General features: G+C 40.6%; 1 protein-coding gene across 2 annotated transcripts in view; it reads left to right on the forward strand.

The window, feature by feature from the left end:
* Positions 1–435: 435 nt before the first annotated feature.
* The window catches only part of scube3 (signal peptide, CUB domain, EGF-like 3), a 74908-nt gene continuing 47805 nt past the window's right edge, over positions 436–27538 (forward strand). For both annotated transcript variants that reach the window (XM_082517802.1, XM_082517803.1), the window contains exons 1-3: positions 436–944; positions 18747–18869; positions 23530–23655. In XM_082517802.1, the coding sequence (XP_082373928.1) occupies positions 845–944; positions 18747–18869; positions 23530–23655 (349 nt within the window). In that variant the 5' untranslated portion in view covers positions 436–844. The remainder of the gene's footprint in view (positions 945–18746; positions 18870–23529; positions 23656–27538) is intronic.

The following is a 27538-nucleotide window of genomic DNA, read 5'->3' on the forward strand; positions in this document are numbered from 1 at the left end:
CGACAACTATAATCTTTTATCAGCACAGCAGACGAGATCACGTCGATGCTGCACACATGATCCGTAAATAAGCGTTTATTGGTTTGTTTGAGAGACTAGATGGGCTGTACAGTCTGCTGGATAAGAACAAAAATGCAATCTCCGGTCTATTACTTTTTCCATCTGAGTCTTTTATAAATCCATCCGCCCTCTTGTCCCCCTTTAAGGCGATGATTTTACCACGCTGCCGTGACGGCAACTTTCTTTCTTTCCCCCCCTTTTTTTGCGCAGGTGGCAGCAGCCAGGTGACCTGTGAGCCCCACTCTCAGTGCACACGGCAAAACTTGTCCACCTTGAGCTCAGCCAACACCTGTGTGTAAATTCCTGCACAACAAAAAAAAGAAAAAAGGAACGAAGCACTGAGAGCCAGTCAGGAAAGAGAAGGAGCAGCAAGAGGAGTCCGGAGCGCAGCACGGACGCTCCTTATTCTCTCCTCCCCCTTCAGACCCCGCCACTGCACTCCATCTCTCCATTTCTCCTTCATTCCCCCTCTCTCTCCCCCGCTCTCTCTCCCTCTCTCTCTCTCTCTCTCTCTCTCTCACCCTTTCTTAAATTGACATCGGTCTGGCTCGAAACATGATAACAGAAAAGCCTTCCTCCGCTCCGCGTTGTCGGGCTGTCCTCAACCCCGATCACTTGAAACTCAAATGAGCAGGCGTTAAAAGGGGAAAAAAGGATCGCATAGTGTCCTGTCAGGGGGTGCTCACAGGGAATAACAACAGCACACGCACACACACCCTCGTATGTGTTCTTGCGCATCGTAGATCTTAGAAAGTGCTTGTGTTAAACTACAGTGAAAGTTAACATGTATATGCACGCTTTGATACGCGCGAGCCTTGGATTTGTAGGTTTCTGCCTGGTCGCCTTTGTCCAACAGTCAGCTTCAGGAAGTAAAACCACTCAAGGTAAGTTTTTTGTGCCTTCTTTTCACCTCGAAATACCTCCTATTTTGAGTGAATTGGTTGAATGTCGGAGTGCCTAATTAATAGATTTATTGCATGCCTTTGGAAAGATCCAAACGTGTGCCTAAATAAATGCGTGTTAAAACAAAGTTTAAAGTAGAATACTTTGAAATTTAATGAGCAGAAGTGAAGTTTTTCTTTTTTTTCTCCAGACTTTGATCCATCTATTATTCTCTGTTTGATTCAAGCAGATGCCGTCTGTTGATTCAGCGGCTTATTTTGCAATCATTTGACTGCTTTTCTCTTGTGTCAGTGTGCTCAGTTGCATATATTTGCGTAGACCTGCCAAGACAAATAGTGGAAACATAATAAGGCTTAAATTAAGTTTCGCTGAACGCTCGCTGTTGTCAGAAAAACAGTTGCTTTTGATCTTCAAACAGCATTAGCAGTGCCAACAGTTATGTTTCATTTCTAATCTTGCAGGTAGTTGTGGTGAGGCTACTGGGAGGTATTTGTCACAGTCCAGACAAGTATTTGACACTGGCCTGTAACACACACACATACACATGGAGGAGTCTCTGTCAGACACTGCAGCTACAGTGTTGTCCTGCCCAGCCGGCTGCCCTCTTGCTCTCTTTTCTTGTGAGAATTTATTCACAGCAGACAGGAACAGTCTGAATCAAAAAGTCTGGCACCTTGCAGGAACAAGGCAGACATGGTGTTATACACTAAATTTCTGATCCACTCAGCCTTCTCCTCAAGGTTTTCATCACCTAATTTTCCCACAATGCAAATGCCAAGCCAGAGCTGCCAGAAGTATTTGCATGCAAAGACACATCATGGTTTCTGTGTGAGTGTTGATTGTGGTCGGAGATGTTTTGCACTCACAAAAAGACATCTCTCGGGCGGTCGACAAGGCAAAAAGAGAAAGGGGGTGGGTGACTATTTTGCATCCTGGGTGGTCTGCCCCCACTTGTGGGAAAACTCAATATTTACATTTTGCAATTAGAACTACTTTTTTCTCACTTTATTTTCCACAACATCGATTACACACTTCCTTGTGCTGTGGAATGCTGCTGTATGAGAGCTGGTCTGTAATGGCATGCACCTGTTTGTTGGTCATCGAGTGAAACGCAGTGACCACTTGATGGGTTTCTCCTCCAGTTCCTGTTTATCAGTGCAGCTCTGCAGTGACATATTATTTGCGTTTAGCTCTGTCGCTATTTGTGATCATTTTTTGTGCTGAAGTGAAAATAAATATTGTGTTTGGTGTTGGTGGCAACTCTGTGGCACTGTTCAGTCTGCAAGCTGGGAACAATTTTGAAAAATGAAGAAACTGAGATGAACAATGATTGGGGGGAAGAGCATCATTTGTCAGCTCAATATTTATTCAAGACAGATGTTGTCTTTCATCAGTGTCAGTCTAATCATGGCACTGTGTTTTAGGCATCAGTCATTACTCTGGGGGGAAAAAAAGTGAAAGGGAAGATTTGAGGATGTGGTGGAGAGAATGACAACGAAGGGGGAAAAATGAGACCAGGGGAAACGGGAGAGATTAAATGTGCAGAGAGAAGACTGGGAGAGAGGAGGTTTCTTAGTGAGCGAGCAGCAACAAGCGAGAAAAAGAGAACGAAAAGTGGGGAGCCGTAGACGTCATGGCAAATCACTTTCCCTTGAACAGAGTCAGGAGCTCTTTGCTAATGCAGCGGCACCAAGGCAACGGTTGGTGTGGGGCTGACATGCTGCTGTTGCTGGCTGTGTTGGTGTAACCTCTGCTCCGGTGCCTGGGGGTCTAAAGACGCAGGGCTGCCCAAGCAGGGAGGAAGGCCACATGCAGGCCCTGACACACTGTGGGAACCGAGCAGCCTTGGCAATATGAGGCCCAAGTCATGGGGTGGCTTACCTAGAGGTGCTGCCTGAGTCTACACGATGAGCAAGATGGAAGGGTAGCAGAAATCCCCCAGCTCGCTCGCTTGCCCCTTTCCTTTTTCACACAACTCTTGCTTTGTTTGCTTTGTCCTCGCTTCCTTTCCTTTGCACTTAATGAAGTGGCTGTGCTTTTTCTCTGTCACCCAGAAGCAACGACTGCATTACACTGACCATATCAGAAAGCTCCCTGTCAGCCAGTGTGCTAATTATATTTTTGAAACAACAAAAAAAAAAGATGTGCACAGCTACCCTCTGCCCCCTTCGCCCCTTCCTCCCATCCTGTCCAGCCCACTTTTGTTACTTGATGGAAGGTTGAATGTGCTGCAGGTCTGGGTAAGCTTGCAAATGTCAGTGCATGTATATGCGCAACTGGGATGGAGACAGTATATGGGCTGTGTCAGTGCATGGTAATTTGTACAAGTCTTTGAAACTGTATGTGAAGCCACATGAAAGAACCATTTAAATGGAGCTTTTATTTCTGCCTACCCCTTTGGCCTTGAACTTCTCTTAGAGTTTGCTGTTTAGCAGAAAGGAAAAAGGGGGAGAAAAAGACAAGCGGACAGAGACTGTGGCGCTGTCTCCTATGAACGTGGCCAGTCATTTGGCTTCAGCGTTTTGACACCACGGTGGCATTTCTCTTTCATCATCTTCACTCTTATTTCTTAGGCTGCATGGTTTCTGTATTGCCCCAGAGTCCTTACGAGCTCCTGCAGTGGTATTTGTTGGGTGGTTACGCTTAGCCCCTCAGAGACTGGATGTGCCTTAAAACAAGTATGCACAAAAGTCCCTATTTGTGTGCCAAGGTGCTGAGCACAATTTTTGGCAAAGTAATTTTTAACAGCCTGCGACTAGACTATGTATTCAGGTCAACTACGAAGAAAATACTTTTTTTTTTCTGTTCTGACTGAGGTTCTTTGTGGGTTTTTTTTTTTTTTTTTTTTTTTTTTTTTAAATGAATAAAGGACATTGGAATATGAGTCACTTGCTGACTAATTTATCAATCGCTAATTTATCCTACCTGCTTATTAGCAAGCCCGGTGAAAGCAGACGAGCTTCTAAGCTTTAAACATCTTCCTTTTCCTAAGCAAAAATACTCTGGTGCTGATAAGAGCCGAGCTTGTCTCAGTCTGTCTCCTCACTCTCTGCAACAGGCATGCAGTGTCAGATAGTTGTGTTCTTATTATGATCAGAGACTCTGAGGCACGTTGAGCCTCGGGGTAGCCCTCGGTCATTCGCTGATGAGTGGGTGGAGGGGACCAATCCGGCTTCACTGTACCACTCAGCAGACACACTCGCAATGCATCTGCCTGACAAGTGGTGCTCCAATACCACTATACATGTTGTTACAGAGCAGCCGAGAGAGCAGAGAGATTATTATCTTGGCATTACTTGAGTGGTGAAAACTCCTGATAACAATTCTGTCCAAGAGCAATGCAGTATGAATAACAAAATTGACTTTGATCTGTGGGTGAATGTCTATGACTGCGATGAGTGATTTTTAGACTGGATATTAATGATTGCACTTAAAAGGCAAAAGTGCTTTCACTTACAAAAATGAGAATCCATTATAGCCGGGGAATCGCTTAAAAACTGGGAACAGATCAGCCTTTTATTGTGTCTAGTTTTTCTAATTCCCTGGTTTCTTTGTGGCCAAGATGTCGCTTGATACAAACATTTTGGGGGCAAGTTGGCTGCAGAGTGAGTGCCATATTTACAGACACACATAAAGTCAAAGCTGTCTGGCCCAAGCTGCAACCCGAGGTGATTCAGCGGGGCTTCGTTCTGGACAGTTGCTCACTTTCATCCTGGCTGATGGAATATAAAAGCAAGACATTTTTCAGTCTGCAACAGAGTGTCAAAGATTCTCACCTTAAGAAATCGGACTTTCCCTCTCAAGGAGACTTTTTATGTGCTTTTAATCAGTCTGTTTCCCTTGGTAATTATTTTTTATAATGAACTGCATATTTGCCAGGGTGTGCTTCTTTGTTAAAATGGTGAAGAATATTTCCCTGTTAGCTGTGTTTCTGTTCAGAAAAAATAAGAAGTTAGCTGCTTCACATGTAGGATTCTAATTCACAATTAAAAGGTGGGGTATACTGGGAAGCACCCTTATTCCTTTTGGATAGTTGGATCCCATTTTCATACCTATATGTTAAATATAAGGCTACATCTGAATACTTGTTGCCTTTGCTTAGCACAACGTTGTAGCTCAGCTGTCAGATGATGATGATAATGACTTTTATTTCAGTCATTATTTATAGTTTTTCAACAACCAAAATGTCCATAAAAATAAGTGACATCAATGAAAAATTATATTCCATCTACCTTTTTATAATATATTTTTTCTTCACAGAATATTCTAAACCTTAACACTTTCACCAATTTATATGAGACCAAAGCAAACAAAAGGCAATAATAATAATAATAATAAAAAATAAAAAAATAAAAACCTAAGAGAAAAACAAATGTTGGTAGTGACCACTCCTATACATACACTGATTGACCTTTCTCAGAGACATATAAGTGGGGTTGGGCATCGTTCACGCAGTGGTGCATTTTTCTTTGTCCTGTCTTCTCCTAGAAAATAAGTCCATACTTCTTAAATGAAAAATATTGTAATTTGTCACATTTTACAAACCATATCAGGTGCCTTGGTCTCTGTGTGACAGCGTCTGTTGACATCACTGTTGCAGTACTGTTTAATATTATAGTATGCAATGTTACGGTCTTATTGGTAGTGGTGGGCTGTCAATCTCACATGATGTATTTGTTTCCTGTAAATAGCATGCATGATAAGAAATGCAGTGCAAAAATGCCAACACAATGAAAACGAGCTCAGTTACTTTGACAAAACCTGCCCAACTACCTAATTATCTGAAGATGATGTCGATGAAGCTGCCGATGATGTACTAAAAGTTTCATCATCATCATCATCGTCCTTGGATTTACTGTTTCATAATATTTCATAATGTTAGCTCTGGGTCCTTTCAGGCTATAGGATATACTCTTCAGCTTGTAGATGTATATATTTTTTTAATATCTGACCAGGAGTTTCCTCAGAATTGATATGCTGACATGGCCAGCTTTGCATTTTGCAAAGTGAGTGTTGCAGAGAGCATTGCCAATGTCTCGGTCGAGTTTTGAAAAGCATAGCTGCACCAAAACCTATTTTCAGCCACTGCTGCCATTGCCCTGTGTATTTGGACTATATGATGAGACTATATGTTTCATCATATAGTCTCGCTCTCATTCCTTATCTGCTCTGGTAAAAAATTTGGCACTGACTGATTTGCCATTATAAGAAAAATGTAACAGAACACAATGAAGAAACAGACGTTTGCATCAACAGTTTATCCAGTGGATCTAACTTTATACTGTAATGTGAGGACTGACTGCAGCACAAACCAGATGTGGTGCGATGTGTGGTCAAGTGAAGTTGATATTTGGTGAAATAAGATGTGTGAAAATGAATAAAAAAATCATTATATACTTCCAAATGTAGGAGCTCGTAAAGACTCTGACAAAAATGGCTGCACAGATTAAGATCATGGCAAAAGTATGCTCATAATTTTTGCTTTTAATCAAGTTTGTACCCACTTATGTTTGTTAAACTGCCTTCTATCATCATTGAATTTACATGTATATTATGAATGGTTACTCTTTTTGTGGATGTTATAGGCAGTATGAATGTCAGGTCACAGAACCACAAAACCATAACCTGTAGACACTGCAGATTCTCTGTTGCTGCCCAGGGGAACCCATCAGCTACTGAAGCCCCTCTGTCAAAGCACCTTTTCTGCCTTCCTCGAGCAGAAAATCACTTTATCAGCAGCTGGTGAGGCCCTTGTGAGCACCATTTGTCCCCTAATTTCAAATGGTTGCAGGGCTGACAAAGCTATAGATTTCAGGTACAATAGAGGATGGGGAAAAATGTGGTTGAAATCTCCCAAACTTTTGAGGGTAATGGCTTTGTATGCCACACCAGTGTCCGCTGGTATAAAAGAAACATTCTAACCCTCACACTCAGGAGTACAGAGCGCTGTGCTTGTTTGAGGCTTGTTTATTTATCAAGGCTTTAATTTGAACAATATGTTCCAAATGAGCCCTGTGATGCTTCTCTCAACTGTGGCATTGTGGTTAAAATTAGAAAGCTCCCTCTCCTGCTCCCTATCTCTTCCCCTTGCTCCCTCTCACCCTGTCGCTGGCCTTTGTTCTCTGTGCTGACAACATCCCCGTTGGTTTCGGGGGAGGATTGAGTCAGCGCTGACGGTATTCTGACCCCCCGAGTCTTTGACTCACCTCTAGAGCCCCCTTCACAAGTGCTGATGGCTCACTGAGGAACCTCAGTATCGTCCCTGAGCCAGCTGCAGCGACTCTTATATCATTAATCCACTAACCTCCCAGAGCCCACATTTGTTTTTCTGTTCCATTACTCACTGATTGGGGACTCGAGGATTCAGGAGAAGATATCAGAGGGCCTGTCATCTCTGTGTCTGTAACGCTACACTGTCCTTTCTCAGCTTTCACCCTCTTCTGGGTTCCCTCCTGCGACCCCTGAGCTCAATAATGGGGCTGCGTCTGTCTTTGAAAGTTTGGCGGGGTCAGGGAGGGACGTCATTAGGCTGGTCTGCGGTGGTCAGCGTTGTCGAGGGGGGTTGGGGGTTAGAGAGAGCCTTGTTTACAGACTGTGTGTGTTTACATTCCTGATGGTGAGCGCCAGCTTTAGAGACTGCTGGAAGTTAAAGGAAATGCTCTTATTCTGCTTAGTAATGGAAAAATCCAACCCAATACATCAAGGAATCCAAATGAAAAAAGGTTATTTATTTCTGGCCAGTGCATTCTGGGTAGAAAGGGGGATGACTTCACTGATGAATGTGAGACTTCCTAAATGAACAGAGGCATGGGAAAAACCATATGACCCACTGAAGTATTTAGTCACCTCCGGTGAACTCTAGATATAAATTTATTGCAGACCCTGATAGTGTATACTGTTCTTTGTGGCTTAATCACTGCACTATCAATCAAAGAGGCATCTAAGATTTTCACTGTCAGTTAATCTATCAGTTATCTCTTCTATTTATCATTCGGTCTATAAAATGTCAACAAATTGCAAAAAATGCAGAGGAGCTTAATTTGTGTAACCAGTAGTACAAACTCCAAAGACATAGAAGAGGAAGAAAGCAGGAACTGTAAATTCTTTACATTTAAAAGTTAAAATAAGTTGTTTCATTACTTTAGTTTGTTGTTGATTAACTTGCAATTACTCAACTAATCATTGGAGCTTTATAGTGCTTCAGTCCTTTTAGTGTAGTGTTCTTGCTGGTGCCACAACAAACCATTATTATAGCCCCAAGAATCTTGATTTGTATTTCCAATTAAATGAGGCCATAGCTGAATAATCACATGTATAATAATGACATGGGCAGGTTTTTGATGGGATTTTGCTGTAATTTTGTAGCGACTGAGTGTTAGATGGTAGAAATGTTGATTTATATTATGTTTTTCTAAAGTGATATTGCAGGAGTTGCCACACAAAGTGCAGTGCTTCACTGATCAGTAACTGTTATGATTATGATTTAATCTAAACCAAAAAAAAGAAAATAAAGTGAATATGCTTAAAAAAAAACAGGTATGCTCTCATCTATCATTTTGCAAGGCTGCAGTTGAGTAAATATGTGGTGGCTTTAATAAATAGTTGGTGGGTTTTAATGATTACATTTCAGTTGTTTTTTTCTGTTTTTAAATTTTGTCTCACAAAGCAGAAATACCATCTTTTTACACGTGAGCATTTAGAGCTTATTGTGTTAATCTCACATTTGTGTTTGGACTATTGGCCTGATTTAAAAACTGTGGGTGTATTTGATTTTAAAAACTTTGTCTGACCTTTCATGACCAGAACAATGAGAAAAAGAGAAAATAACAATGTATCTAAGTAATAAGATGCAGACCCACCTGGAACGGAACAGTTATTAAGAAAATATCTTAATAGGCTTTGAAACTGGCTCCTTGCTGTAGTGGGTGAGACTTTCACTTGGCAAGTAAAAGCTTGACTTAGACCCCCTCTGGGGTTGCGTCAGGAAGGTCATCCAGCATATGTCTCAGCCAAATCAAACATGCGACAAGGGAGCCGCCGAGAGTCGCTTTATCTTAATCGGTTTTGGGCTGAACACGGGTCGCCTTGTTTATTTTCTAATAATTTGATTCAAAAAGTTAATTGTCAGTTACTTTGCCAATCAATTATTCATTGAAATGTTAAAGACTTTCTTTTCCCATCTCCTTTAGCACTTTGAAAGTATAGTCATTACCCTGGTTACTCATTTTCTTTCTGTGGAAAACTTGGTCTTTTTTGTAATTATGTGACTGTAAAATCTGCCATCTGATTTGAGATACAGTAGGTGCTGTGACTCGGTGGCCCCTTAAACGCTTGATAGGAGCGCATGGTCAGGATTGAAATGAGGTCTATATGTCCAGTGAGTTCCAGCCCACTAAAGTCCACATTTCTGAACTTTTAGCAGTTAATGGCTTACACAGAGAACCATTCACTTTATCCCTCAGTTTGACAGGAAACAACTAAAAATATCACACTTGTGCTGTAATTGCTATGTTACCATCTTTAAAGTTGGTACTGTATCTGGCATGAACCACCAATTGCTGTGTGCCGAGTGGAGAGTGTCATGTCAGTTAGCTCTGGCTGCATAAATATAAGGTATACAGCTGGACTAAGTGCCACCCTTCCCGCATATAAAATATCCTGCATGAGGCCAAGAAGTCATTAACAGTTGAGGACACATTCCAAGACGGTTGAAAAATCACTTGAAGAGAACAGATTAATTTCTTGTCAGTGGGCTCCTAATGAGATCTGTTACAAGCTCTGCTCATTTATTCAGAGGTGTATGTATGTATTAGACCTCTGACACTTAACAGAGTGTCATGTCAGTCTCTCTCTTTCTCTGTTCTCTCTTAGTATTACTCTATGATTCACTTAATTACTGTAATAAGTGTTTTCCTTCTGGAGGTGGTCCGGAGGTCTGTGAGTCATAGTCTATTAAGGCCACACATGCTAAAGTAAAGACACCAGATGCTTGGCCTATGAACAAAATCACAGAGAAAAGACATTATTTATTCACAAAGCCTGCGCTTGAGCTACCTTAAGATATGTTTTATAAATGACACGAGGTGAATCCACTTGCTCTTTACTCTGCAGTCTCCAGGCTCATCGCTGCGGTTGTCTTTATGTATGCTATGAGGCGCAGACACTCTGAAACGCTCACGAAGGAGCGAACAGATGGAAGAATTACACAGAAAGATTGTGTACGAGTTGGCTTGAGTAGTTGAAATGTTGTAATGAACCCCAAATACGTATCCATTATACATCGTTTCAGCTGTTGGCGTAATGGAGAAGCTCACCGTGTAGGAGGGTTGTCACGATACTAAAATTTCAAACTCTGTACCGATTGCCCAGAAAAATATCAGATTAGATTAGAACAATGCTGGTTTGTCCAAATGTATTCAGCTACAGCCCTGTGTATTTCCTGTGCTTCTGGTGACTTGGCACCATATTTTCGTTGCTGATCAAAAAGTTGGTAGACTGCCACTCTTGCTGTCTAATTTCCGGTAGACTGTTCTTTACTTCAACATGTGACTAAAGGAAAAAAATAACACTTGTTAGTCACAAATAATTATCTGGTTAAACTAAAATGGGACTAATATAGTTTCCCCCCCCCCCAGCTCTCTCATTAACATTATCGTTTTATTATTAGCCATAGCCGCCAGCCGCTGCCTTAATGATAATTTAACAGTTGGGGGTGGGTAATTTGGAAAATTGCTAATAGTTAAAAGGCTAATGTCAACATGTGCGCTCGCCAGGTTAACATTTATGATTAGTGTTTAATACGTCAGTGTTGTTGATGTTGAGAGCTTTACTGAAGTCATAAAATTGGTCATGAAGGCCATGGTGTGTCTTTAAGATCCTTTGCCTTGTTTGTTGTGCTGCTGTTCACCTGTTCAGCTGCTAGTGAAGGGGAGGGGCTGTGCTGTTTGAAGTTTTTGTCCGTATGACCAAGTGAAGTTGGTATCAATAAAGAAATGCAAATACATGCCTATCCCAATATGAATTTTTAATATCAACTAGTATCAGAGGATCATTTTTTCTTACCTATGGTAATAACAAGTAAAGAGCACATTAATTTGGATTAAGAGGGTGAAAAGAGATTGTTAAAGACTTAGAAAAGGAATTAGAATAATTCACATAATACAGGCACACATTAGATTAGATATCTTAAATAATCAGAGGATTACTCGCTCTTTACACTGTTGTACAAAATGCAGATGTGTTATTTTTTTGTGCTGTTGTTATAAAAAAAAAGAAATGCAAGAAAAGATTTGTTCTTTTGCAAAGAACCAGACTTTAAAAAATTAACACCTTTAATATATATAACAACCTCTAACATTAGGCAGTGTAAAAAATGGTGTAGCACACCATTACAGGATACAGCAGCACTATAAGGGTCAGTCAGTCTACCCTTGTTGTGTTATTATGTGCTCCTAATAGACATAACAGATGGTGAGTGGCCCTGAGCAATAAGAAATGAAGTGTCTAGATGTCTAAATAAATTAAGGGTGTTGGACACAGTTCATGTCTTTCATGTTAACATGACTTGGGTGCTGAAACTTATCTTGTAGGTTCTTGTACGTTTTTACCCTCACATTAATCTGAGGCTTCATGATTGGTGGACATAAGCAGGGAGGGACCCGCAGGGTTTTGAAGTTGTGATCACAGTTTCTGAAAGCACAGGATCAGTCAGTGGTCATGATTCCTAAACATTAAGAGTGTGTGAAGGATGAGTGTAAATATCCCGAATGGAAGCAGTGGATATTTTTATTCACAACTTTTTAGAGGTTTGCTGGACAGCCAACACTGTGTCCCTTCATTAGCTGAAAGGAGATCTGGGCAAGAAGGGTGGCGAGATGCTAAATTTTGTGTTAATGTTGACGTCTGCATTTCATCAAAACGATTTCTTTTTTTTCGAGGTCTACTTTTTTGCTGCCCCAGCACAACTTCAGTAGCTACAGCTTTTCCAGAGTGCTGCGTTGGTGACTCCCAGGTTACAGGAAAGAATCACAAAGCCTTACATTAGTGTGGGAAATGTGCTGTATACAACATTAAATGTGCACGTTTTCCTTTGGTGTTTGGTCGGATAATGAGCTAAAGACTCTAGAGGCTGGATTAACACCTTGGGCTCTTTGTCGAGATTTTCCTGAGCATTTTGACATCCTCCAGTATATGTCGTAGTGACTAACATTTTTGTTTATTCTTTGGACATTTTGGAAGTAATTTGAAAGGTTGTGGTTCTGTGTGTAACAGTGTGATTCTTTTTTTTTTTTTTTTTTTTTGCAAACAAAGCGCATCTGTTGCACAGACAGTGAGAGTGGACTGTAAAATGTTTCCAACTTCTAAAATGATTATTATTTACAGAATTAGAGATTTTGTATTTTTCTCTGAGGTCAAGGGTGTTGATATAATTCTAATCATTTTTCACCCAAATAAGGAAGTAAATACACGGTTCTAGGGGAAAAGCATATAAAACACACATTATTCAAATCGGAGTACTTTTTAAAAATATTTTAAAACATGCCCGGATCCTTTTATTAATACAGAAAATGCACATTTGTGTTTTACAAGCACAAATCAATGGAGAAGAAATGATTGCTGGTTTTTCCACACCAGTTGCTTTGCTTCACAACAAATAGTTGGCTTGTGAGTTAAACATCATATGGATCATTTACAACGGTGAAGATAAAAGAGGCGCTACAGCCATTCTGACAGCTGCTCTGTACCTAAAGTAATTATCCTGACCTTAACCCCATCCTGCTCAACCGCAACCCAAACTATAGTGTAAGTGTGGTTCTAAGATGGATAATTACAATACTTTTCTTTGTAATTATACACAGTATGACAAACACTGTGATCCCAAGAACACATTTTTATGGCATTGAACCCAGCACCCTTCCTCTTCTGTCGCAAAAGGCTCATGAAAATCAAGGAGTTCATCGGAAAATGGCTTTGTCAGGAGGAATGTTTTGTTTCTAATCCTTCACCACAAATGTTCAAATATTGCACCGAAATCATTCTGTCAGGAAAACACGGCCGAATATTTTATTACTTTCGCTTATTGAATGCATCTCTCGCTCCGTATTTGTGACGATTATTTCACAGTTGACTGCAGGCGGCAAGTAAAGCTACACCTCTGGGTGTCCCAGCTCCAATCAGTCTATTTCTGTATTTGAAGGAAAGTTGATGGGTTTGAGGGGGCGGGCAGGTTTGGGGCAAAGCAAACAGCTAGGGTCTCAATACTCAAAGTCAACATTACCCTATGTTTGAACTACACACCTTCGGCCCTACAATTCTCCCACACACTCGCGCTCTCTCCCCTCTGAGTCTTATTCCTGCTAACACCCCCCTTGAGCTGGCCCAGCTAAATACACTGCTTATCCCAGGGCTTTCTAATAAATCAGGGAGGAAAAGCACCTCTGACAAAGTCTCACCTCCACAGCCAGCAGCATTAAGCTGGCTGCTTTGACTTAAATATGGAGCCTGCTTTTGGAGTAACTTTCTTAATCACCGCTTCTGAGGACAGGAGCGTGTTTTATCCAGCGAATTGAATACAATTACAGAAAATCCCATTTAATTTACCCCGCAACGTTCCATCATGCCAAAATAAAAAATTCCAAATTGTGCCTTTCTGAGTAAGGGCATGTCACAATCCATGCAGGGATTTAGAAGTCTGACGCATGGTGGGGGTTAGAGTTTTATTGAGCATGCCATGTAAGCAAGAAATGAAGTGGAATCAGGGAGAGAAAACATGCTTTATTATTGTATGACTTGGTTTCATCCAGAGTAGTCACTGGATTCAATATTCCACAAATGTCAGTGTGTTTGAACACAGACTTGAGCTATTTGTGGCTTTAATATGCTCAAGTGCTTAAACCAGAGGAGAGCTACAAGACAGCAATATTCCAACTGACACATTCCCCAGAGGAAACTGTTTAAACATCTGAGCATTGCCCAACATATCTCTCGTCTTTGGTTTTGTTGTTTTGACTTTGTTTATTCATCCTTGTCTCGAAGCGCCGGCTTCATTCTATGCTGCCTTAACTTGTTCCCAACAAATGTGATTCCTCAACACAAAAGAATGAAAGAACCTCTCAATGAAAAACACAATCTTTTTCATCTTAGGCATGAGTCAATTACCAGGGCGGCATTACTGAACGCCCTGTACATTTTTCTCAAGCCTTCAGAGGATCATCCCCTGGACTGAACCAAAGAGTGTATTGATTCTGACATGTTTATTTCCATGGCAAAGGCAGTGGGGTTTCCAGAGAGACCATCGCATTTAGCTTTTGTTGTCTATGTGTCTACTGGAAGGCTCCCAGTGACTTTTATGGGTGGGTTTTTAAACATTGCTTTGACAGACATGGGCTATTGTAGTTTGTGGGCCAGGATTTCTTAATTTTGATGTTTATTTCATTTTCTTTAGCTCACAACAAAGAGACAATGGGACTGTGAGAGAGTAATTTAATTAAAACACATTTGTGTTGACTATTTTCCTGCTTTTCAGCTGAATTCCAACAGTTTGCTAGCTGTTAAGTTAGTTATCTGTTGTTCATTGTCATTGTTTCTCAAATGTTACTGGTATCACAACTCTGTCATGTCTAAAGATGACTAAATTTGTAAGTAATTTTGGCAAAAATATCCATTTCATTTTATTTTTCAACTCATAAATTGCCTGGAGGATTTCGAGTACTGTGCATGTGTTGTATAGTTAGTTTTACAGTTTCAGAAGTTAAGGCTGTTGTATTAAAACCCTAAACACACAGCAAGCTGCTGCCTGTCAGTGTCGGTAAAGACATTATATATCACAACATGGCAGTTATGTAACATTTGAGACACTTTTAGCCTAATATCTGCTTCTGCTCTCTCGCACCCAAGTGTAGCCTGGAGAAATAACTGCATCAATTTGAATGCAAATTTGACTTGAGACGAAAGTGTGAGTGTGCAAACCTGTACGCATGTGTGTCCCAAAGTATAAGCGTAAGAGTCGGCAGCATTGCGGACCGGAAAGATAAAGTGAACTGATTCTCCAGATGGGAACATTAATAGGATGATGAAATAAGGGATTCTTTGAGTTTCTGTCATAATGAATATTAATTACCACAAAGATTTGTCACCAAGAAACCTGACAATAGGACGGATAATTTGTTGTGATTAATACCTCGTCTATTGAAAAACACTTCTTCAAACAGCCTCTTTTGCTCTTACCCTGGAACACAATCTGTAAGGAGAAAGAAGCCAGGCTCCTGGGAAGAATTTATATTGTTCTCACCAAATATAAATCACTGGAGGGTCTTGAGGACCTCCTGCAACTCTAAATGTGTTTGTGGAAACTTGGCAAAATAAGCCACAACTGTCCCAGGTTTCTGTATTCCCCTGCTGAATGCTGCACAGATGCTAAACTCCCCAACAGACCTGTGAAACATGGCATATCATTACAAGAATAATGCTGCTGCTGGAAAACGCTGGTATTTTTTTTTTTTTTAAATTTTCATCGTTGTGTTGATGCTCAGCTTTTATAAGGTTACTGAGCAGATGGTCAGTCTGTTTTGACAATTTGAAAAATTTCCACTCTGTTTTATAGCTATAACTTTTTAAATGACCAAACAATTGCCAAATGTTACGCTAACACACAAATATGGTGAGACCTAAACTGCTGGATAGCCAAAATCATGATTTTGTCTTTTTCTGCACAACTTCTCTAAATTAAATAAATCACTTTTAAGTCCTATTTAAAAATGCAAAGCAAAACATTGTAATGTGTTATTTATTTATTTTTGTAGATATAGCAATGGCACATAACTTTGGCACTACAGAGCTACTATATACATATCGATCTATCGATCTATCGATAGATCGATAGATCCAAACATTATATCTGAACGATTGATTGTTAATTGTTTTTTCAGAACACCAAAGCAGTTTGTCGGATTATGGTATCTCAAAACAAACTTTGTGATGGCCGGGAAGGCCGATCGATCTGGATGCATTTAGAAGTCCAATTGTAGAAAGTCTATGGGAAAATGGCCCTTTTTTTTTTTTTTAAATTAATTAATTAATTAATTTTTATCATGGCCTCAAAATCTAGTTGAATACAGAATGATGTTCACCTTATACATTATGGTTTCCAGAAAGATGATAAAATGATTCATGATTTAGAGACTAACAAATGACTTTTTAAACTTATCAACTGGAAAAACACCAAAAAACAGATCTTCACAAACCAGTGGGTGACTTCATGGTGGCTAGATTAACTTTTTATATACAGACTATACCTGTAACTAGAGGAAAATATTGGAATACTGGATAGTTGGTTTTGGGAAGCTACAGATGGTTGAAACAGATTGTTGAGGGTAGGAGTTGCTAATGATGTATGATGATCCGACATGTCGCTCAGACAGCATAATCCAAGTCTGTGGACTAAACAACATTTTCTCTTGGGATCAGCAAGCAAATGTGCAACAAAAGCATAGCCTGAACCTTTGAATCACAACTCTTTCAATTTAAGTGAGAACAGAATCTCTGAATCTGTGAATACATTCACATAATTGCCTCTTGTTTTAGTCATCTCTGTCCTACAGTTATTGAATTGTGTATCCTCAGGATGCTCATTAAATTACTTTTCATGCTGTTCTGCGATGTTTAAGTAATGACGACCACGACTAAAATACTGAGCAAACCTTGTTTAAACTACTAAATTATTATGTGTTTTTTCTAAAGTTTACTGAATGCTGTCATTGTGGGTATTTAGCTCAAGGCATGTCTGATTCGGTTCATCATCACAGAATCTATAAAGTCTGAATGAGCCCATGAGAGCAGGTACTTGTCTGGAGACTGGCAAACGGACTGGTAATTTAAACAGTGCTTTTCTACTCTCTGTGAACACTCAGACTACAAACCACAATCGCACAGCCTTTTAATGCTATATGCACACAGTTGATGGATGCATCAAGGACAATTTGGGGTTCGGTATCTTGCCCGTGGACACTTTGACATGCAAAGTGGAGCAGCCAGGAATCAAACCATTTGCCTTGCAATTGGTAGATGACCCGCCCTATCTCCTGAGCCACAACATCCCTAAATTTCTAGTTAATTTGTGTTTGTGAGTTTTTTGCCTTGTGTATGCTCTGCGCAGTTTGTGTGTACAGTCTTATTAAAGCTAAACTTCAGAAACTATATGCTTGCTTATAGTATGTGCATATGAGACTTTTGTTAGTGGTGGTATTATTGCTGTTAGTGATGTTTGCACGGTGACCATATTGCATTCTGTTTTCTTCTCCACATTTTCCATTCATCTTCCATTTCTGGGAATTCTGCAGTGTCACTGTCCTCCTTTCCAGTGCAGACTTCACATCCTCTAGTAATAGGCAGATATAGCTAAAATGCTAAGCTCAGGGGTTTGGGTTCCTGGTCATTTCCCAGTGGGATTAGCCAGCTCCTGCAGAGGGCTTGTGATAAGAGTGGATATTGGAAGCTATGTAAACCTTGTTAAGCTGCCCTCCCCCTGTGTGAAGGGGGGTAATCCTAAACACCTGGGCTAGTTAACTGGGATTTGGCTGGATTAGGGGCTCCGTGAAGGCCAAACTGATTTTCCTTCTGGTTAAATCCATTTCCATTCTTATCTTTTGCTTTTTCTTCTTTGTAATCCAAACTCTGTTTGGTTGCACAACAGTTAAAATTGCTCTGTACAAAACTATTATCAATGCCAAAAATCAGTTATTCATTCCTGAGCAACAAATAAGTGTAACTGGGTTTGGTTAAACTGGGCTTTGAAAGACTTGTTTAAGTACATCTGAAAACTTGCTTTTTAGCTTAGTAAAGGCTGCGGGTCAAAGCTAGGTGTTTGTGTTGTCTACTGGCTTAATGATCCCTGATTTCTTCTTAGCATAATTCTGTCAATGACATTAAATGTTTTAATGGGAACTATTGTGGTTTTTCTTCTACTGTCAAAACAGTAAATGCTCAAAATAAATAATGAGGTCAGCATTATATGTATATAATCCCAAGGAGACCAGAATAATCTTCAGTCTGCTCTGAATGCTCAGTTTCTTACAATGTTTTTTTCTACTCTTGGATCTGAATGATGCCAGCAAGAGCAGATATTCTACAATCATGTCAGCTCTGCCTGTGAATGCAGAAGTGTTTGGAAGTGGCAACCAATCAGAAGAAAGTTTGCTTAAAGGGAGAGGAGCTAGCTTGGCTTGCTTCAGACAGTGAATGAACATGCACTTATGCCCAGCATAAGATGAATAAGAGTTATTTTGAGATGTAAGTCAGCAGCACTACTGTACTATATCTTTCTAAAAGCAATGTGATGCTCAAAAGCCTCAGTTCCACTTCCCTTTAGTACTAATTCACAAATGTTTACATGCTTATACATTAGCATACCTGCTCCTAATCTGTATATTTGCACTGTCTTAGCATGCTGATGTGCTTACATGCAGCCTCACAGAGCTGCTTTGTTGGCTGTCTGGGGATATTTGTGGTTCAGTGGCCAGTGCATCCCAGTTGTTTTCAGGCTCTGAGATGAAGTGTTCATTTAGAGGTTGCTTGAAGCACAAATAATGGTTATTGCCCTACCACAAAAGTGTCCCCGCCTTTTTACTAAAGCTTGGTTTGTATTCATTTTAATTGTTTGTGTCTGAGCGCGGCCCATTACATTCAGAAATTGGGGATGTTTTTGTGTGGTATAAATGCAATGCTATCACCAAGAATGTTTTAGCTTCACCATATAATTGGTGTCTCTTATTTTTTTTTTTTTCTAGATGTGGACGAATGTGCAGAGGCACTTGATAACTGCAGCATTGACGCCATCTGCCAGAACACCCTGAAGTCATACAAATGTATCTGCAAGTCAGGCTATAAAGGGGATGGCAAACATTGTGAAGGTAAAAGTGTCATTGCATTAATATGCTTATTTTCAACTGTGACTTGGTGCTTGGGGAGGATTTGTACAATACACTGAAGTAAATGCAATGTTTCGAATGTTAATTTGCTTTACATCTCTGAATGCAAGTCCCTGAGCCAGTGACGGGCGTGATGAGAGCGTATGTCTCAGTTAATATAACTCATTAGTTTAAAGACTTCCTGAAAATGGAGGCAAGACAAGAGAGAGGGCTGCAAATGGAGGGAAGGTGAAAGCCAGGTGCAGAGTGCTCCTTTGTGACAAGATGAAATGAAGCAGTAAATTTCCTACACATGTTAGAGGAGAAAATTAAGATAGCGGCTGAAACGGCAGTCGAAGGCTCTGCCAAGCCGTAAGGGATATTTCCACAGCCGGAGGCAGGCCTTGTAGACTGTCAGACACAAGTCTGTTTTTCTAGCCCTTTTCAATGGGCCCAAAGCCTCCGGATCATTATATCCCACAATTTTTATTACTATTATTACAAAACCGTATTTCAAAGTGCCATTTTTTTTCTCTTACTGTTATTATTCTTTCATTTACTTGACCAAGTGCTTTTCATGGCTTTCTGTCTGTAGGTCATAAAAGTTTGCTTTTATTGAATTTATTGTAAAATATGTGCAAGGTTGGGTTTCCATTGAACTCAAGGTTGATAATACTTGTAAAACAAAATTCAAAAGCAGGAGTACAGTGACTTGTATTGCCGCCTCTTCAATACTTCTTTGCTGCCTGTTGAATGTCATAGTAATTTTTGAGTGCTGCACCAAGTTAACACCTACTTGTGTTGAAAAAGGGCACCAGAAAGCATAAAGACAAGAAAAGTGAAGTATTTTTGATGTTTATGTGGTGATCACACGTGCACATGGTGAGTGCAGAGGCTTCAATCCTACTCATATAAAATCTTGCAGTCAAAAGATCATGCAGGGACGAGTCCAGAATAAACGGAACAAGAGGATAATATCAGCCAAAAATGTATACAGGTTTATTATTTTTTTCCTTAAATTGAAAATTAATTAAATTAGTCTATCACAATAAAAGGCCACTAATTATAACCACCCCCCCCCCCCCCCAACCTGGCAACTTGCCAGCACTGTAACAATCACCTGATAACTTGCTGTCACCAGCATGACACTTACACTGTATTTTATTTTTAATTTAATTTTTTATTTTAGCAATTCCCCAACCAATAAATACACTGCAATACAAATCCACAAGGACACTTATTACATGCACAATTGTTTCCCTAAGCAGTCAGTAGTACAGTTCCTTGGAATTGTTAGTCTGCCTGCCTCACACAAAAGGACGAGATAAATGGTAAAGTGGAAAACTGCACCCAGGACAGAAACAACTTCACTTCTTTCCAAGCATCTGCCAAGACAGCATGCTAACGCTAAGCTAGCCAAGATCCCAGAGTGAGTGGCGGCGCCAGCAGCCAGACCCTTAACTTCAACAGGTAACAACATATCAGGCACCCTCCCTTGCTACCAGTTCACCTTTCTACAGCAGAATCAATGTGGCAGTCACGTTTTTGTGCTGGTTTTCATCTGTACTTTGTGTGGTCAGCTTTGTATTCTACTAAGAAAAAGATTTTAGAAATGTGTGTCCTAATTAGGGATTTGTGTTGGTGTGCGGGGGGTTGTAGAATCAGCTATTTTACAGAGTTACCTGAAAGCAACGTAACGACCAGTATAACAAATTACTTTTTCCTGGGCGACTGTGGCTCAGGTGGTAGAGCGAGTTGTCTCCTTATTGGAAGGTTGGTGCATTGATGACACTGACTCCTCTAGTGTGCATGCCAAAGTATCCTTGGGCAAGATACTGAGCCTCTGAGTTGCTCTCATTGCATTGACCAGACTGTAAGTGTGTGAGCAAATCTTAGAAAGGCATACATTAAAAATTTTGCATGACTGTATGTGTGTGATTGTGTGACTGAGACTTGCAGTAGAAAGGTGCTTAACTAAGTTATGTAATTACAGAGCTCCAACATCAGTTCCTCTAATAATGTCTCTGATTGGAATAGGCGGTGCTCAATTGATCCAGTTTGTGCATAAAAGAGTCAAATCCTTTTATGTGAATGCCTGAGGCAAAATGCCTGAGTTAATGAAGAAAGTTGATAACCAACATGATACCTGTTATCTCTGACTGAAGATGTTTTTTGTTTGTTTTTTAAGGCCTCTAACACAAAGAGACCCTGACTGTGGTGAACTTGGCTTGTAGTATACCCTAATGGTTGTCGGGTGGTTTAAAATGCTATCAGCTACCTTTCAATTAAAAAAGAAAGAAAGTCTAAAGAAAACTTCATATTGGGCGAATTTTAGGTGTTTGGCTGATTGGTCGAGTACTCCTAGCATTTTATCTTAAAGAAGCTGAACTCAACAAAAGCTCTGAAAACATGTGCTTCCTTCTGATCTAACATTTTGGACTTTACAAATGACTTTGCAGCTAAATTCCATAAATTCCAATACTATTTTCAAGTGTTGACTTGCAGACCTAATTTAAATCACCATCAGCTTGACTTAAACACGCTTTATTTTTACTGCGGTTGTAGTGTTGCTTGTTGCTTCACACTCTGTGTTGTAGGTGTAGTTTTCATATGTTGGGCAGTTGTTCACATTTCACTTTAGCTCCTTTACAAAAATAGATTTGTTTTTATTATTATCTTTTTAGTTAGACTTTAGATGTCAGTGGAAGTTAACAATATTTCCTGCCCTCCCTTTTAATGGAAAAATCTATTTATTTAGCACAGCCGGGAGCTTCTGTAGTTTGGAGTCAGAGATCGTTAAGTTGTTCTTGTTACGGGGACTTTTTTCCCTAAGCTTTGTGGAGAAACCGCCACAGTTCCTCTGTGGATTTAAGCTGTCTGAGTCTCTCTCTTCTCGATGTAATCCCAGACTGACTCCGTGATGCTGAGATAACGGCTATGTGGGAATCATACCATCTGTCGCAGGACTCCATGTTCTTCTTGTCACTGAACATGGTTCTTTTGGGTGTCGATATCTCATGCCAATAATCTGATATTTACCTATTACTCTTGCATGATAAAGGCCTACACAGCACTGTGTAAACTTTCAGAATGAAGACAACTTTGGCGCTGACATGGTCAGATGTGCCCAGCTCTGAATAAAAGCTAGTTAGTCGAGGAGAGTGTTTCATCAACATGTGGTGGGTGTTTCTAGAACAGAGTGAAAAAGTGATGGGTGATCGTGTGCTACGATCGGAGAACGACGCAGACGTGTGGAAAGCGACTAAGCAGAGTGCAGGAGAGTCTCTATGTTTTAGTTCCATCCCTCTGCTGTCAAGTCCAATTAAGCCCTGAGAGAGGCAGTCTGAAGCAGGAGCTGAACAACCAGAATCATTGGCCCTAAATGGGACAGTAAGTGCGAAATGGAAGTACTCTGTGTTCTCATCCACCTTGTCTGGGTCTCCTCAGTATGGGCCCCTCAGCCATCATCATAACCATAAAAGACAACTCCACTTAAACTGTCATAGCAGTCTGCAGTCTCTTTATCTTTCTGCCTCCGTCTCATTTCTGTGTCACATTTCTTTAGTTTTTAGCTACTTGAGCTGAAGTTAGGTTGGTTTTATTAGTCATAAGATCAATATTAGCATTTTTCTTTCCCAGTATCGACTAGCAGTGGGTCACTAAAATCAATGCCTTGTCTGATTTCATGAAGATATCTTCCTGGTGACAAAGCAGTTTAACTTGCTCTGATAACTTAATAGTTAGGTATGTGTTTTGTATAAATAGCTACATATTTTGCTGCTGACTTTATACTTTAGGTCATGGTAGAAAGGTTTTTAGTGTCTTGGACTGAACAAAAATGGTTTCTGATGCTTTAACATGTTGCCAGAAATAACATTCCATGAGTAAGAATCAATGTCTTGGCAACTGGAAACTGGCAAATTTTAGGATACTTTGTCATAAAAGCTTAGGCTGTTGGGTTTTAATAAAAGGAAAAATATTAGCAGTCTGTGGCAGATTCCCAGGTTATGTCAGTAGCAGGTGAATCATCCAATTACCACAGCTGATGTCTCTTCCATGTTTAGCTTGAAAGTGCACTTGTGAAAGCAGAGGTGGAACAAAACCAGATGATTTGGGCCCTCTAAAAGTTGACCTGATTGCTTAATTGTGTATGTGTTTATTTTAAGGGAATAATTAATCATTTTTGAACAAGCTTTGTCTAATCTGTGCCAAGAATGATAAAAACATAAAGGTTATACACATGATTGGTTTTGGCTTGACTTTATGTATTAGGCTTATTAGAGCTTTATTGTAACGAGTGAGGTTGCTACCAGGAAGTCCTTGATCCAGCAGCAGGTGTGGATATTATTGTCTGTAAACCATTACAGGGAGGTTACAGGTTTAGAAAAATGGTGTGGATTTTATTAATTTGGATCTAGTTTGACCAAAAGTTTCCAATTTTCCAGGCTGTACGCTTAGCTCACCACTGCCTGGCTGTATGTTCACAGTGAAAGCGCAAATATTAAAGTCATGTCACTCTGCTAAAGTAACCCTCAGCAAAAGAAGACATTTTCGTACTTCTGAAATGTTGAAACGTTTCTTTAATCGTGGTCATACTTTGAAAATCAACTGGTTTGTTATAGCTACATTTCTGAAGCACATTCATGTTGTCATCTTTCTGCAGATGTCGACGAGTGTGCAACTGAATACAATGGCGGCTGCGTCCACGAGTGCATCAACATCCCGGGAAATTACAGGTGCACGTGCTACGACGGCTTTCGCTTGGCGCATGATGGGCACAATTGTCTCGGTGAGTGTATATGTGTGAGTATTTGAAGTGATCTTGTGTGTTGCTTTTTCTCCTACGTGTCACACAATCATGTGGTCAAACACTGTTTCCATAACGGGCTTTTGTCAGAAGAACGTGTATATAATTAGCTACATGTGTCAAATTTCAAGCTAACCATAATTTAACCCGTGTAGTTGCAAAGATCCTTCACTCTGAATGTTTAATGTCCCAGTATGGATGGTATTATGTCTGTCTCAAGGCCAAACTTGGCTCTTATTAGACAGCTGCTTCAGATATTTTTGCCATTCCCTTGTTCACATAGCAGGTAGTTCCACATGTGCTTTCACAAAAGGAAAATGCAGCCCTTATTTATAATATCTCTGATGAAAAGGAGAGAATTTATGAAGAGTTCGACCGTGAGCTGCGAGCTCTGAGTGAGCCGTCAGCCGACATGTTTTCCCATGGTTTCATATTTCACCAAAGTGCCAGTCATGTTGGCCTCACTGAGAATGTATTACATTTAAAAGGTTATGAAATAAAGGAAAACATAGTTTTCTTTCTGCAGCTGGAGCTGCTAAACATAGACATCACACATCCACCTCCATTCCCTCCTTTCCTCTCGCTCCTTTTACCCCATCCACTCATCCTTCGCTCCTTTTGTTTTGATTTGAAATCCCAAAGTGAGACCTCGCTGCTCCTAAGAAATCATCTCCATCTTGGTTACAGCCTCAGCATGATGCATTTCACTTGATGCTGAAAGCCAGCTAGTCCTGTGAGCTGCTGTGATTTTGTTGTGGAGTAAAGTTAGATGTGACTATCACAGCAGAATTCACATTCAGATGAAGCGATGGCAGAAAAACTTATCAGCACCTAACGATTTGCTGTGAAAGAGACTCTGCATGCGGGCACGAAAGGCATCATGCTCGAATCAGCCCCACATTTACTTGATGAACTGCATGTAATGCTGGGATTAAGCTACAATGGAATGGAAAACACTCCCATCTTTAGATCGATAATTAACCTGTCCTGACTTGACGATGCCCTCCTCTTTCCTTCAGTCTTACCGTCTCTCTTTCTCTCTCGCTCTCTGCCTCTTTATCACCCGTGCGCTTGTATTTATCATGTAAAGCCGGGTTATTTTCCAAACCATTTAGTAATGGCATTCAGTTGTGCGTGGATCATTTGGTGTGCCTTGCGTGCAGGTGTGTAATTGCGATACATTGTTTGTGTGGCTGCTGCTGGCGCATCAAACGGAATTGCGTCCATCGATCCCTTTGATATAATTTGTCATAGTGAAACACACATGATCAAACACAGAGAGAGCTTTCAAGTTTCCTTTTTTTTTATTATTCTGTTGCTTTATTCTGCTGCCATGTTTTATTTTTGTTTTTTCTCGCAAGTGACCCGTTTGAAAGTGGGCAAAGACTTCTTTGAAAAGCTTGAGATTTGTATCAGAAATTCTCTTGCATTTCTTTGAACGATCTATCAATTATTAAATGAATAAATATATTTTTTTGATCTCAACATAGCCAAGAGGGTTTGAAGACGGACTGAATTGTGTATATGCAGCTGTCAATTGCAAATCTCGGCTCTTGTCTTGAGACCTTAAAGTGCTCTAGCGACTGCTTTTTCTGGAGAATTTAATTCATTCTAATACCCGTGCTCTGCTCTGCTAAGGGAATAATCCTCAGCACAAACAGAGAGAGGAGAGGAAGAGGAATAGCGGAGGTTTCATCTTAAGGCCCCCAGCTTCCTCTTCCAGGTTTAAGCTCCTTTTTGGCCCCTGAGAAAAGATTAGTCCCCTTGGCCCTGGAATGGAGAGCCTAAGCAGCTGGTTCCCAGACGAGGTCAGAGCCTCAGAGCCCTTATAGACCAGATGTGCCCGAGGCCACAGTGGAGGAGACACTCACCTGATCCTCAAAAGTTCACCGTGAGTTTAGAGTCTGAGATCTTTAAGGTGCTCCCTTTGGATTCACCTCATGCTATTCCTCCACAAAGCTCCAGCGATTTGATTTGATGTTTTTGTTTTTCTTCCCATGGTTACAGTGCACTTTAAACTCCCACAGGAGATTTCAGGTCTCTAAGGTTCTTCTGCAGTCAGTAGGCAATGGTGTGTGTGTGTGAGTGTTTGTGCGAGTGTCACCTCAGGGACACCGGTTAGGCAAGCGCACATGCATCCCTGTCAGCGTCTTCTTTGTTTGCTCTCTGGCGCACATGCCACAGAGCTCCTTGTAATTGGATGTGTTGGCAGCATAATGACATTGGGCGGTGGCAGAAGGCAGCGGAGCATGAAGCAGAACACTGCCTTGTGTGCCTCACTGGGGACGCTCTGGTTTCTGAGGTCTCCCTCGTCTGCCCTAACCCCACAAAGATGTCAGAAAGTCAGCAAGGTGGAAGCGATGCGATATCACAGCGTCCTGAGTGAGATGCCACTCTTGTATAATTTACCTCAGAGGGAGCTATTGTACCTTCTCAAAAATCACAGGGAGAGTAAGTGAAGCATATAAGAACTCGATTACATCTTTTATAACTGTCACGGCTATTATCTCGCAGAGGTGAGGGAGGGGTGCTTTTTAATCACTGCACCTCTTTCATGGCAAGGCTGTAAAGGATTTCTTGAGTCTGAGGAAAAACAGAGGAATCGGTGTCAATTTAATCCAAAACACACATCCTCTTTACAATGAAAACCAGATGGAGGACCGCTATTAGTTCCCCACTGTAGCACCAGCGTCCCCACATTTATGACTTATGTGTTTTGGTTAAGGTCCTACAGAAACCAAAATGCACTCTTATCTTTGCTAGTTCATTAAACTCTCTCGAGAAGCATAATGCCATGTGTATCAGCATAAATACCCCTTCCTTAAAACCACAAATGATAACGTTTCACTTCTCTCCGGAGCTAATACACCCAAATAATGATATTTCTATTGCTCCCAAGAGTAGGCATGCCACAGTCACATGCATCCCGAGTGTGACTCACTGGGAGAAACAAAGGCAGGCTTGAAATAGACATTACAAATGTTTGACAGAGCACCATCAAACTGCAAAGGATAAGTGTTTGTCATCGTGTTATTTGCTTTTACTCATCATCCTGTTCCGTCAGTCCAGAACATGTCCATCCTTCTTTCTGTAGAATTGATTTTTTTTTTTTTTTTGTCCAGCTCCACATACTCCCCACACACAGCTTAGCATGCTATGTTCCTTTGATTTTTATTGACCAACACTGATTTGATTTGTATTGATTTGGCAGAGCTCAATTCCTCGGGCAATCTGTAGGGAAATGAATTCCCTTTTACTTTAACCTTCCCCAAAGACGTAGCTTGAACTGTAACACAAAAGCAATGTCATTACAGCCTTGAAAAGAGCTTTTGAAGGACCCTTTTGAAGTAGCAACTGAGGAAAGGTCATGTCATTTAACACTGTTTAGTGTTTTGCTAAAGGCTGTAATTGTGTAGCGATGTTGTTTTCTCCTGCTTTCATAGATGACAGGAAGCATTTCCATCAAACAAAAGTGTCTGAGTCGTCTCCTGGCTGAACCACATCCCCATCTATGTAATCCTTTGGGATCATGCTGCAAGGAAAGCTAATGAAACGGGAGGTTTCAGACTGATGTATTATTGACCAGGTTCTGATGGAAAAAGGTGGTCATCAAAGACCTTCACGCAGATTTGCATTGCAGCCTATTGAATGCTTTCCTTAAGTGCATTGACCACTCTTCCAGTGCAGTGAGGATAACCTCCAAACCCCTGACACTGACATAAAATACTCGACACTAGCTTGGGTTTACTACCACTTTTAACTCCTGAATGTGTAGAAATGAGTCAGGGCAATGATTATCCGTTTAACCCCTCAGTCATGAAACCCAGGGGGCGTTCAGGACCATACGGATACTTCTTGTGCTTAG

This window comes from Aulonocara stuartgranti (assembly GCF_965226115.1).
Source record: "Aulonocara stuartgranti genome assembly, chromosome: 20".
Lineage (NCBI taxonomy): Eukaryota > Metazoa > Chordata > Actinopteri > Cichliformes > Cichlidae > Aulonocara > Aulonocara stuartgranti.